This window comes from Opisthorchis viverrini, assembly GCF_000715545.1.
Source record: "Opisthorchis viverrini unplaced genomic scaffold opera_v5_354, whole genome shotgun sequence".
Taxonomy (NCBI): Eukaryota; Metazoa; Platyhelminthes; class Trematoda; order Opisthorchiida; family Opisthorchiidae; genus Opisthorchis; species Opisthorchis viverrini.
Genome location: NW_008752014.1, coordinates 10165 through 22491, shown reverse-complemented (window position 1 = coordinate 22491; position 12327 = coordinate 10165). Strand labels below are relative to the sequence as shown.

Genomic DNA, 12327 nt, shown 5'->3' with positions numbered 1-12327 from the left:
TATATATAAACGAACCTTACGGTTGTACGGCAGTGAAGCATCAGTGCCAACACTGATGCTGCTGTCATTGATGATGATGATGATGATGATGATGATGATGGTAGTTTTATCATTGGTCGCTTACGCCGGACCAAATACAGCTTCAAAGAGTGTCCTTGTTTTCGTTCATTTCTGAGATACAAAGTGCGGTGAGGAAACGCTGCGGCTCCACTGCGAATGCATTGGTTCGTCATCATGGTAGTTAACATATAACACCAATCTGTCACTAATCTTTTCCACAACTATACGGTCAAGAGCATGCTAGAATTATGGGGTCGCTTGCCCTATTAGTTGCATGGAGCAAAGGATGGGTGGGTGTGATAGTCTTAACGACTGTAAGATATGCACGCGGTGTATACAACTGAAGATGATGACAATCACAATGGCGATGACGACGATGACCATGATGGTAAAAATGGTGACAATGTCAGCGAAACGGGTTGGTATGGTGCCACATAATGGAACCTGTAGTAGTGCTAAGAGTGAGTACGTACCGCAACGCAACGCTTAAAACCCGATAAGGTCATGTACATCCTGTGCAACCTGTCCGTGTTTCACGTACGAAAGTGCTTCATCCATTACCGTATAACGGAATGGTCTACATCCATCTAGGGGCGAGATGGACCAAGTGGTTAGGGCGCGAATTTACTGACCGGAAGGTCCGTGGTTTGAACCCGACCTCTACTTCTCGACTTGCCCTGTCTAGGCTTGGGCGACCTGACAGTATCCCAGCCCTCGTGCCTCATTCGTGTGGTATGGCAGCTAGGCACCGGAAGGGTGCTTTAGATGGATGATTATTATTATTATGGTCCGATGGCCTGCTTTCTTGAAGCAGCAGTCCTTCAAAAACGGATCAGGTGCCCTTGTATTGAGTGAATACGTGCTGATTTGGACCATGGTAGGCAAAAGCAGATGCTTCATTAACGGGTAGCTTTATCTGCTAAGATACCTTCTGCTGCTGTTGTATGGGGAAGCGGATAGACTGCAGCAAATCTGCTGACTTTAGTAAAAATAGATTAGCATTAAGTTCAGTTCGAGGACCGTTCTGATGTCATTTGGAAGAAGCATATTCTGGACCGTATGGATTTTCTGCGAATGTGCGCACATCTTATTTGGTGTTAGCAGCCATCCATGGAAATTAACACACTCGGTCTACATCCATCTCGTCGATAAGTCCGAACGAATTTCGAAAACAATTAACCTTCGAAGACCGTATGAAGTCAAAGACTTGCCGTTGAGAGCATTTGCGTGAATTAGAAAAGCATGTTTTGACCCAAAAAAACTCGTTCAAGTCGTACGAATTTGCTTGCTAAGATATTACAGATACAGAAATGAGATTTGATGAACTACTGCCAAGGAAAACAAAAGGTCGGCTTGCAAATGACGTTTCAGGTTAGTTTAGAGGCAACAGTTTACAATAACACAATTAAGGCGTAAAGTATGGTGCTGTAGACCGAAAATTACGGTGGCGAGGGGGGGGCTAGAACATGAAAAATGTGTGCCTCTTGACATATGACTCTTGTCATATGACTCGATCGCGTTTGTGTGTAACGTAGGCATTCATCATAAGATCACATCACAAACGAGGTATCCCGCTGGGTTCCAGGTGAGTCTCTCGCAAAGCCAAATTAGTCTGCAAATGTGTATGTGTGTGTCTACAAAAGTGTATTTCGCTAAGAGCAAATATAGTTGCATTAAGAAGAAAGCCCAGATCAGGCAAATAAATAGCTTGGTTTATTCCCCTTGATCGAAAACCTAGAGGGTTTTACGTTTTCTCTCAAGACATAATGTTGATTGCCGTCATTTCTAGATGGTTGGGCGAATTTGAGATCTTGCTTTCGCTATCTGTTAAAACACTCGAGACGGCTCGGTGGTTAAGACACGAACTTACTGAGCAGAAGACCGGCAGTTCGAACCCGACCTCTGCATCTCAACTGCTCCTGTCTTAGGCAATCTGGCAGTATCCCGGATCTCGTGCTTCCTCCGGGTGGCATGTCAGTGGGGCACCGCAAGGGTGTTACAGCTGGACCATTTTTCCGAAACGTTCGAAAACATACTTAGATTAGCCATATTTTCATTCATAGTAAGCAAGTTTGAGTCGCGGGATAACTAAACCTGGGAAGTCGTATAGTGGTTCTAGCTACCACGATTTCGTACGTGGATGATTTGGAGAGGTAGGGAGGCGCGAACGGATGAATTGGTGCGTAAATACAGGTTTGTCATTGGGCTTTTAAGCGGGGATTGAGAAGGCAGCTATGCGCTGAAGGCATTAGATTGGATTCACAAGCGACATTAAGAGTGTGATTGGGTCATGTATGACAATGTCTCCAACCATTGATGTGGCCCGACCCGGGGTCCCATCCAACGGGAATAACCAGCGCAACTGAGTTTGCTGGTAATGCTTTTTACACTTCGCTGCCAAGTCATTGTTTAGCTTCCCCTGGCCGTTCCACCCTTGGCGTGGCTCTGCAAGAAGAATCCTTCAAGGAATCCGGTCGACTAGCATACGGAGCACGTGGCCAAGCCAGCGCAACCTATGCAGTGTGGCTAGTTCATCTATCGTAGGCGAGTTATTCATTACTTTCGAATACCGTTCGACGCATTTCAACATTGCTGATCCAATGTTCCACATCAGACTTGGATAATGCTCCGAAGGCATCGATAATCAGACGGATAAGCTGATATCACGCCAGTGCCACGGGTGACAGGTCCAGAAAAGCTGCTCTGGACTTCACAATCCGGATGGAAAGATCATCTTTCAACAGAGCACCAGAACTGATAGTTCATCTATCGTAGGCGAGTTATTCATTACTTTCGAATACCGTTCGACGCATTTCAACATTGCTGATCCAATGTTCCACATCAGACTTGGATAATGCTCCGAAGGCATCGATAATCAGACGGATAAGCTGATATCACGCCAGTGCCACGGGTGACAGGTCCAGAAAAGCTGCTCTGGACTTCACAATCCGGATGGAAAGATCATCTTTCAACAGAGCACCAGAACTGATATAGCTACCCAGGGAGACAAACTTGCCTACTGCCTCAAAAGGCTCAACCGCATGATCTTAAAGTTCGAGCCCATTTGGTCTTGCAGCAGCATTTTACACCTTGCAGGTGTGCAGTGCACACTAGACAGTGAGGCAGTATTATTTAGATTATTTAATGTGGTCTGCATTACAATAGCGCCAAATCTAGGGAGAGCTATGCCGTCTACGTACTCAATATCTGTAAGCGGACGCCCCGAGAGGACTTCGACTCCACACGCATTAGAGACTGGTAATGAGTCTAGAGACCGAAATGATCATTCCACCGAGAGGCCTCTCTTAGATGGATTGCCGTGCTCAGAGCACCGCGTTCGTCAAAACAAGCCGATGCGAAAAAAATAATCAATACAAACCTGGTTTTTTCTGACGGTTCATTCGCTCCATAGCAGCTTCAGCTGCTTTAATTGCACCTTCTGAAGGCTCCGCTTTCGCACGCACCGGTGGCACATATGGTTGCGACACCACAGGTGATTCTGACGAAGAAGTTTCTCCCAATCGGTGGCCATCCCCGAGGCGAGAAAACTTGCGTTCTATATTCTTGGATTTGAAAAATGCTAGAAGTTTGCTCATTGTTTCCCACACTAAACAACAAAAGCTGGTCCAACGGCAAGTACAAGGAGTGGTGCAGTCACCGTGTGCAAGTGGGTGCCGGTGGTCGTCACCGACGTCAAAAAAATAATGCCTATAGGCAGGAACTCATCAGGGACTCTGAAAAAGAAACACAAGACCGAATTATGCTGTAAATAATCCGCGGGCCAATAATGAAACAAGGCATATTTTTACATAGTCCCTTCGCAGTTTATTTTGTTCGAATTTGACCGTGTCGCTCCGTTGAACAGTCCCCTTCATCACAACGTATGTGCAAAGAGTACATTTTGCCTTTCATGTTTGAGACTCATCTTGTAAAAGTAAAGTAACACCCTGGAAACAAAGAGAAGCAACCAAACTTAAGCAACTTAGGGAAGTTCAATATGACTCTTTTAACTCCAGAGCCAGAACCCTCGCTGCCGACTACATCATCTTCGCAAAAAAACCTGAGCAATATTCAGTACGCCACCGACCAACCGGGAATATTCCAATCGATCGCAAACCCTTTGCTGATCCATGGACCGTAGAAAAAAATAAATGGAGTGGTCGCAACCAGTTGCGAATTTCAGATTCACCCAATCCGTGCCATGAGGCTCCTTAAACCTGCCTCCCACTCCTGAAGCAAACCCAGTGAAAATGGTGTGCTAAGTTGCAACTATTAACCAGCCGACTGCCTCCAATCCCTTTTCCACAATCAAGACGTAGCTGGCCATATCGCTATTACCAAGGGAGTCGTTTCCCTGAACCCTCCCCTTGTTACAATTCCCAAATCACTCGTTGGAAAAACTTGCCCCCTTACTCCTGGGCATCCCTATCAAGTGAAAATAACACTACCAAACAGAGCTTTTCTTCTTTGTCCCCCAGGGCCAAAGGACTCTAACACACTATCCCATTCCGCATTCCCGCCTCTTGCAATACTCGTTTACCCGAAATTCACGCTCAAGTTCATCCGTTCCATATACTTTCGACCTTTTTTATATCTGCATCGATGTCTTTGTGCGACTGTCCTATGTCTTTACCGTTTCTAGAGAATACATCCGAAAATGCGCAAAATTTTGTAGACACTTATTTATCCTCTTCTTCTGTATTATCTCCGTACCGCTCTCTGAGAAATTCATACGCATCTCCACGAACAGAATGATCCCCAATACATCCGCTCTGGTTACATGCCTGCTAGCGACTCCTGCAAGACTAGTACTGAGGATGTGAATGAAAGCTGTTGGTCAGGAGTTCGACTAATAGGCAGTGCTAGTGCAGACAGCCGTCCTATTTGAGCATTAGCCAAAGCATTTGGCAGTAATGGAAGAACTCCATCATTCCCCCTTCCTCGCGTCTTCGAATGGCTTCCAAAGACAACCACGTTTCCCATAAAGCCATTACTTCATCGCCCTCTTTCTTTGTCTACCCGTCAATGCCGTAGTCCGTAACAGCAAAAATCAATATGCACATCAACCAATACCATTATCGTTCAATTTTTCTGTACCCTACAAGTCTCACAGAATCACCCTTGGCCCATTCCAGAAATACAAACCAAAACTAATCCCTCCGATTGCTTCCCTACATTTACAGTTAACAGTAATTTCGTGCCAAACTGGCCGTCGCGTGTTGTCAGCAGCCGGGTTGCCTTACTTGCTGCTTATAAAAGGGGGTGGGCGCAAGAATGCTAGTGCTGTCTCCATTCTTACACTTTGCATTTTCGCCTTTCTACCCTACCCCAAGTGAGTCGTAATGCTCTTTCTACAGGTCCTAGAATTAGGGTTGATCTTTCGCTCTCACTGCCTCACACTCAGCAGCAGCTTCTGTATGTCCAAGTCTAGTAACGACCCACATCATTTCAAAGTTTGTTTTGAAACCCCGAAAACAGGTTTACTTAGCTATCTTCAATGTTCACACACTGGGGCAAACAGGACAATAAATGGTTCTTGCCCGTACACTGCGTTTCCTCTACATTGCTGTATATTCTCAGGAACAGGGACACTGAACGAAAGTACCGTCATCGAACTGCTTGCCACCTCGGTCTTTTCCGGTTTCCGACTGCGCACTTCTGGTGATGCGAAGGTCGCTGCAATTGAATACGGCGGCGTTATTAAGCGTCTATAGTTGATTGGGTGCTCGTTGATAGTAATCTCTGCGCGGTTCGTTTGGTAACGTCTATGAAGGAATCTCGAGAAATCGAAATCCGTGGCACACAATTTATTGTCTCTGCTTGTGTGTATAGCTTTGAATATATCAAATACAGTTTCTGTTACTCTAGATGCTTCTCTTTTACAACGGACTGAAAGCCCGGACATCGTTGTCCTTTTTCGTTGCCGGTGGAGGACCGTGCCTGCGCTTTGATCATTCCAGAAGTTGAGTTGATTGGAGCCAGCTAAAAGTTCCTTAAAGTGTTAAGCCTATCGTTTAGAACGTTTGTGATTAAACTGGGGTCACATTCCTTTAAAGAATAGTTTCACTGAAAACTACCCTTCTCGAACCAGTTCATCGGATTAGCTGGAACATGGTGCGGTTGTACCCCAATTTAGAATTTTTCTACACTTTCCGCTTTCGTTATCCATCGATGCTTCTTTATTATTCGGCGGTTGATGGAAATGTGGGCGTTTAAAAGGTCATTTGTTTTCGCTACAGCTTTCCTGGTCTAAAGGAGAGCTGCTGATTACGACAGGATCCAGTGTTCACTGGGGTGTGCAAGCTACCTCAGGCAAAGAGTAGCAAAGATTGTGAGCACGACTGCTTTCATCTTTCTCCCACTGTCCTCCAGCTCACCATTATCCGCGCGAAGTCCTGGAATCACCTCATCAAACTCAACTCGATATCGCTGAGTTATAAAGACGCTTCTCAGGCGGTGGACTGAATGGGCCTACATCAACCGATATGTTCAAGATGGAAAGGGAGTGAATACATACGCCCGCATAGTGTCGTGATCACCTGAGCATCTAAGATTTCCAAAGGGAGCTAACCATAACGTGGTCCAAACGAGTCGACAGATTGTTTGCAGTTAGTAACATCCGAATCACAGTTGCGTTGGGCGGGACGCAGGACAGACAACCCTCTTACCATTCTCTATTATGCGCCGACAGCCAAAGAGTCTGTCCCGCACATGATTGGCCAGAAGACTGCTGATTGCCGGTCCGATATCAAGCCGACCTCTGATTGGCCGAAATTCGATACCCAATAGCTAACCGCGATCCAGTATCTGCCGGATGCTAGTTGCCACTGGCACTTCTCGAGGGCGTTGGAATTTCCAAGATCTTTTCGGGCACTCAGGGGGTGGGTTTAGTATTCGCACAGTGAAATGGAAATTTCGAAGCTGTGGCGTGCCCCTGATGGAATAAAAGTGATAGGCAATGGAGTTCAAAGTCCCAGCCCAAAATTTGAGCCCCATCTAGGTATCCTGGGGTCCCAGTGATGCTAAGAAATTATTCCACCAAAATTTTCTCGCCAGAGGCATGATTGCTCAAGTGGATAATGAAATTTGGCGAATTGCGAAAATATGAACATAGCTTTGGATAATTTTTGGTCTGAGCGCACGCGTAACAGGGTGCTAAATTTGGGCGTAAAAAGTTTTACTCAACTCTCAAATGTTTTGCAGCTTGGGGCATTGTGCGGCGAAGCAGCCCCGCGTTTTCGCTTCATTCAAGCGTGTTTTCGACCAGATCTTTGGCGCTTACTACACAATGCCACCTTCTGTTCTCCTTTGGACGAACGCCATCTGAAAGATTTCAGACCGAGAACTGAGTTGAGGCATCGCGCATGTTATTATAGATGTGTTTGCTTGTGACGGGAGTTTGTGCCGTCCAGAAACCAACGGAGGTTAGTGGGCAACTTTGAATTTACCCTCCGTTACCTGCGCAGTGACCGCCGAGGTGGATTTCACCCGGACTTATTGTACCGACCGCATTTATATCACCTACACGAAAAATGTCTCGCTGTATGTGACAAATCTCGATATAAATTATCTTTCCGGGTCTCAGATATGCCATCCGTTAAAAGCGTGCCGACACAATAAACAACCAGACACACTTTAGCACGCCGAGATGCACCGATCCCGATTGAACCAGCTAATGTGACTGGGCAAAGGCCGCTATGAGCGGGAGCGTTATCAGGATGGCCCAATGTCCAAAGAATCACAGTGCATGGGTCCGACTCGGAGGTTTGAGGTGGTTTGCCGACCTGGGGAGATCTGCACATCGGTCCGAAGAAAGAACACTGCTTGAGCAACAGCTATATGTCGCCCAACTTGAAAGCGTATGAACCTTGTATAACGAAGAGAACCTGAGATAAGAATCGATGGGTAGGTCAGTCTCAGCCAAACGGGCCGGAGTTTTCTAGAAAGCATGGAAAGTAGTTGGTGAAAGGAGGCTACAGTTAAGGCGAATGATATTTCCCGGATGCCCAAGTCGACTGGTGAATTTCGCTTGAGGTACGCAAACTCGGGTTTTCGACACAAAAGTCTAACCCACGAGGCGGAAAGTATGGGTAGGTTTTTCTCTTGAGCCTCTACCGGGAACTGATGATTTACCAAAATGACACACTTGAACGTGGTTGGTGGTCTTCTCCAAATGCGTGTAGGGCATAATTTCCTCACGCTAGATGAGGTGAGACTAAAAGTTCAAGGTCAGATGTTGTAGAAACTTTTTGGCTTCTAGCCCATCCATAGGTTTTTAACCAGTTTTTTATACTGGACAACTATTTTTTACGATAATCCCCCAATTAGCTGCGATTACGAAGGTCAAACAGACCTCCCTTCCACAGCAGGCTTAATCAGTGTTAGCCACAGCTCGTCGAGCACGTTTAGTACTCATCTACATAATCGTTCCGTTCAACGTGCCGCCACCGTCGCACGCTTCCACATCCCCATCTGAACTACCAGGCCACCTAGGTATCGAAGATTGACTGGGACCCTCATGATACGATCCATAATTCTCCTACTACCCTTGAATACTCACCTGTATTCCACGGAAATAATTATTCCTCGACCTGCTCCGAAATATTTCGCTATGACACCGTTCCCATCCTCCTCAAAGAGGTTTCTAGACCTCCAATCCACATCAGGTATCCGCCAGTATGTTCAAAGAAGCGGCTTAAATCGAGAAGACCCAGCTCTCAAACCCCCTCACCTTTCGAAGCGGACAAAGACGGTACCCCAAGCAACTTCGGATTGTTCAGTTGTGCTAACTGACATATATTTGCCTCCTCAACCTGGCAACAATCTTCTTTCGCCGCTACCAGTATGTTCCCAGGTCCTGAACGATCTGGAATAGCTCAGAACACGTGTGCACCAGATGGAAAATAACATGTCCTCCTCCCGAACCGTACAGTCGATTGCATGCCTTCTAAATCATGAGGCAGCGTGCGATCCAGCTAACTTAGAAAAGGCGTCACTCTTTATCGACACGATTGCTTCTGAGGTTTGTCAACACATCGAATACCGGCAGCAAGTCTTAATATTCAATGCACTCAATTAAATCCCACTTGAGCATACCAACACTGCCATCTTGACTGCATGTGACATGCGGGACACCATAACACAGCTCAGCGTCTAAGGAAGTCGAAACCGTCCATGTGCTGCCCGATAATAATGCGATTCCGGGATAAAAAATTTCGCGCGTCTGCTAACAGCTCAGACTATTCTCTCCCGAACTACCAGGCCACCTAGGTATCGAAGATTGACTGGGACCCTCATGATACGATCCATAGTTCTCCTACTACCCTTGAACACTCACCTGTATTCCACGGAAATGATTATTCCTCAACCTGCTCCGAAATATTTCGCTATGACACCGTTCCCATCCTCCTTCTCAAAGAGGTTTCTAGACCTCCAATCCACATCAGATATCCGCCAGTATGTTCAAAGAAGCGGCTTAAATCGAGAAGACCCAGCTCCCAAACCCCCTCACCTTTCGAAGCGGACAAAGACGGTACCCCAAGCAACTTCGGATTGTTCAGTTGTGCTAACTGACATATATTTGCCTCCTCAACCTGGCAACAATCTTCTTTCGCCGCTACCAGTATGTTCCCAGGTCCTGAACGATCTGGAAAAGCTCAGAACACGTGTGCACCAGATGGAAAATGAAATGTCCTCCCTCCGAACCGTACCCTCGATTGCATGCCTTCTAAATCCTGAGGCAGCGTGCGATCCAGCTAACTCAGAAAAGGCGTCACTCCTTATCGACACGATTGCTTCTGAGATTTGTCAACACATCGAATACCGGCAGCAAGTCTTAATATTCAATCAATTCAATTAAATCCCACTTGAGCATACCAACACTGCCATCCTGACTGCATGTGACATGCGGGACACCATAACACAGCTCAGCGTCTAAGGAAGTCGAAACCGTCCATGTGCTGCCCGATAATAATGCGATTCCGGGATAAAAAATTTCGCGCGTCTGCTAACAGCTCAGACTATTCTCTCCCCTATCAGAAAATTCCAAACCTTTAAAACTAGAGCTGCCTGTGCTTGCAAAGATACCCTCCCAAGAAGTTACCCGAACCCAATGCCCCTTCAGCTGCCCCTTGCGCTGATGCGTGCCACCACGTCACACAAACCTGCCTGTTGGATCCTGTCCCTGTACCCCACACATGACCATGAGCCGTCCACTTCTATCTCCGGGCGCCCACAAATGTTATCTTTGACCTCCACCACGCCAACAAGATCGACTGCTGATTTATGAGATACGGTAACTAATCAACCCACACGTAATCCTGTAGTCGAGGGTGCTAGCACAGGTTCTCTCACTGGGCCTCCTGACCTAACGACGCTTCGTGTCTCCCCACCAAAGTGCCTCCTTGGACTCAAGCACCTGCTGTCCAAGCTACACACCGTAACCCCTTCTCCTGCAACAACTCCCCAAACTCCTGCTCTTCGCCCTTCTTCTAAAAACTGACTAAATCCGTAATTCCTAATAAGCTAATTTGTAGCCCCTCTAACCGTGCAAACTAGTTTCCCGACAGTGCCTCGGATACCTTTTCGGCAACTACCTACTCCACCACATCATTCACTCCCTCTGAAGCCACGTGCAGCTCCACCTCTACGACCCTCGACTGTATCCCGAATTCCCATTCCAAATCCCCCCACTACAATCAACTCAGGATTACTGTTTACCCACATCGGAGCCCGCTCCTTCCAGAGAGTTTGACCGTACTACTAAATTGTTCACTCCTCCTTGTCTACTCCCTTTATCTTGCATCTCTTACCACAGGCCTCCTATTTCATCTACTCCAATCAGCCCAATTTGGCTGACCGTTCCCTCCGCCCCCAACGATCCGGTGCTGAAGGCACTACAAGACGGTTCCTCCTTCCCTCTAAGTGCCCCTGCCCTATCCCCTACTTTCCTGCTTCTTATTAATTTCACCATCCTGCATGACCTAAATCCTGTTGTTTCTGCTCAGCAGCCACACGGTACCACCTCCTGATTATGTCGATTACATTATTACAAGCGATTTCCCGACCTAGCCTGTTACATTTTGTCCATGGAGTTCTGTTACCTGCCCTGCTACCCGAACCCTGTCTCGGTTCCCATCAGGGTACCTCCCAGCATCTTATTCTCACGTACCTTTACTTGGTCCTACCTCGCCTACCAATTCGAGAACTCCCGATTTCTCTGTCTCTACTCCATTCCATACTGACCTCCTTGGGCTTGTCAACTTCCTGCTAGCCACATTACCCACCCCCCCCGATCCCGCCAGCAATATTTCTGTCGTTCTAATCAACACCCGCTCTCTTTCACCCAAATTGCACTAGATCCAAACTATCTCCACTATAGCTAGTCCAACCTTCATTTGCATCACTGAGACGTGGCTCTCTTCCAGCACATCTGATACCCCTATCTCCCTCCCGGGATGCACTAACTTCCGCTCCGATCGCTTCCATCGACGTGAAGGTGGCTGCCTCATATAATTCAGAAATGAAACGGAAGTCTCCACCATTGACGACCCACTACTGGCGGACAGTCCAGATTCTGTTTGGCTTTCGGCCTGTCGGGCTAATCCGCCGTTCATCCTCGGGTGTTTGCACATGCCCCCTCCACACTCCACTAGCTCAATTAATTGTCTATCCACGCTTCTTTCTCACACTAAGGCTCTACATCACCCAAACAAACTGACTGTTGGGTGTCTCAACCTTCCTGAAATTGCCTGGTCTCAACAAAACTCTTCTTTGCGCCTTTCGCCTCTGCTTGCCCAACTTAATGTAGAAGGCTGGCCACGGCTTGCAAGGCAACCAACACGCTTATCTTGAAAGCCGGTAGCCCGGACGTTCCCATAATCATCCCTAATCTTCTCAACGTCTCGCTTATCACTGGCACAGTCCCAAGCCAACGGAAGCACTCTACCATAGCTCCGCACTATAAGTCAGGTCCACGAACTGCTCCAGCTAGCTACCGTGGCGTCCAACATACCTGTTACTGGCCCCTAACCAAGAGCGTCTTATCAAAGTCCCTGTCATGAATTATCTGCTCACCACCGAAACTTCTAACAGCCGGTACGGCAGTCAGCTAACGTATTCCAGTTCGATTTCTTTTATCATAGTTCGTCCGCCTACGATGCCGGGCTGTATATTATTCTTACCTATCCGGATGTTTGCAAGGCATTCGACCAAGTTCCCCACGGTGCACTCCTCAACAAATTACGATCTACGAAGTTTGGTGGCCCA

General features: G+C 47.1%; 1 protein-coding gene across 1 annotated transcript in view; it reads right to left on the bottom strand.

Moving 5' to 3' along the window:
• The window catches only part of T265_10335 (hypothetical protein), a gene marked incomplete at both ends in the record, with an annotated part of 20540 nt that extends 13786 nt beyond the window's left edge, over window positions 1–6754 (bottom strand). Inside the window, 2 exons of the mRNA XM_009176675.1 lie at window positions 3440–3794; window positions 6729–6754. Coding sequence (XP_009174939.1) covers window positions 3440–3656 — 217 coding nt within the window. The remainder of the gene's footprint in view (window positions 1–3439; window positions 3795–6728) is intronic.
• Window positions 6755–12327: the final 5573 nt, after the last annotated feature.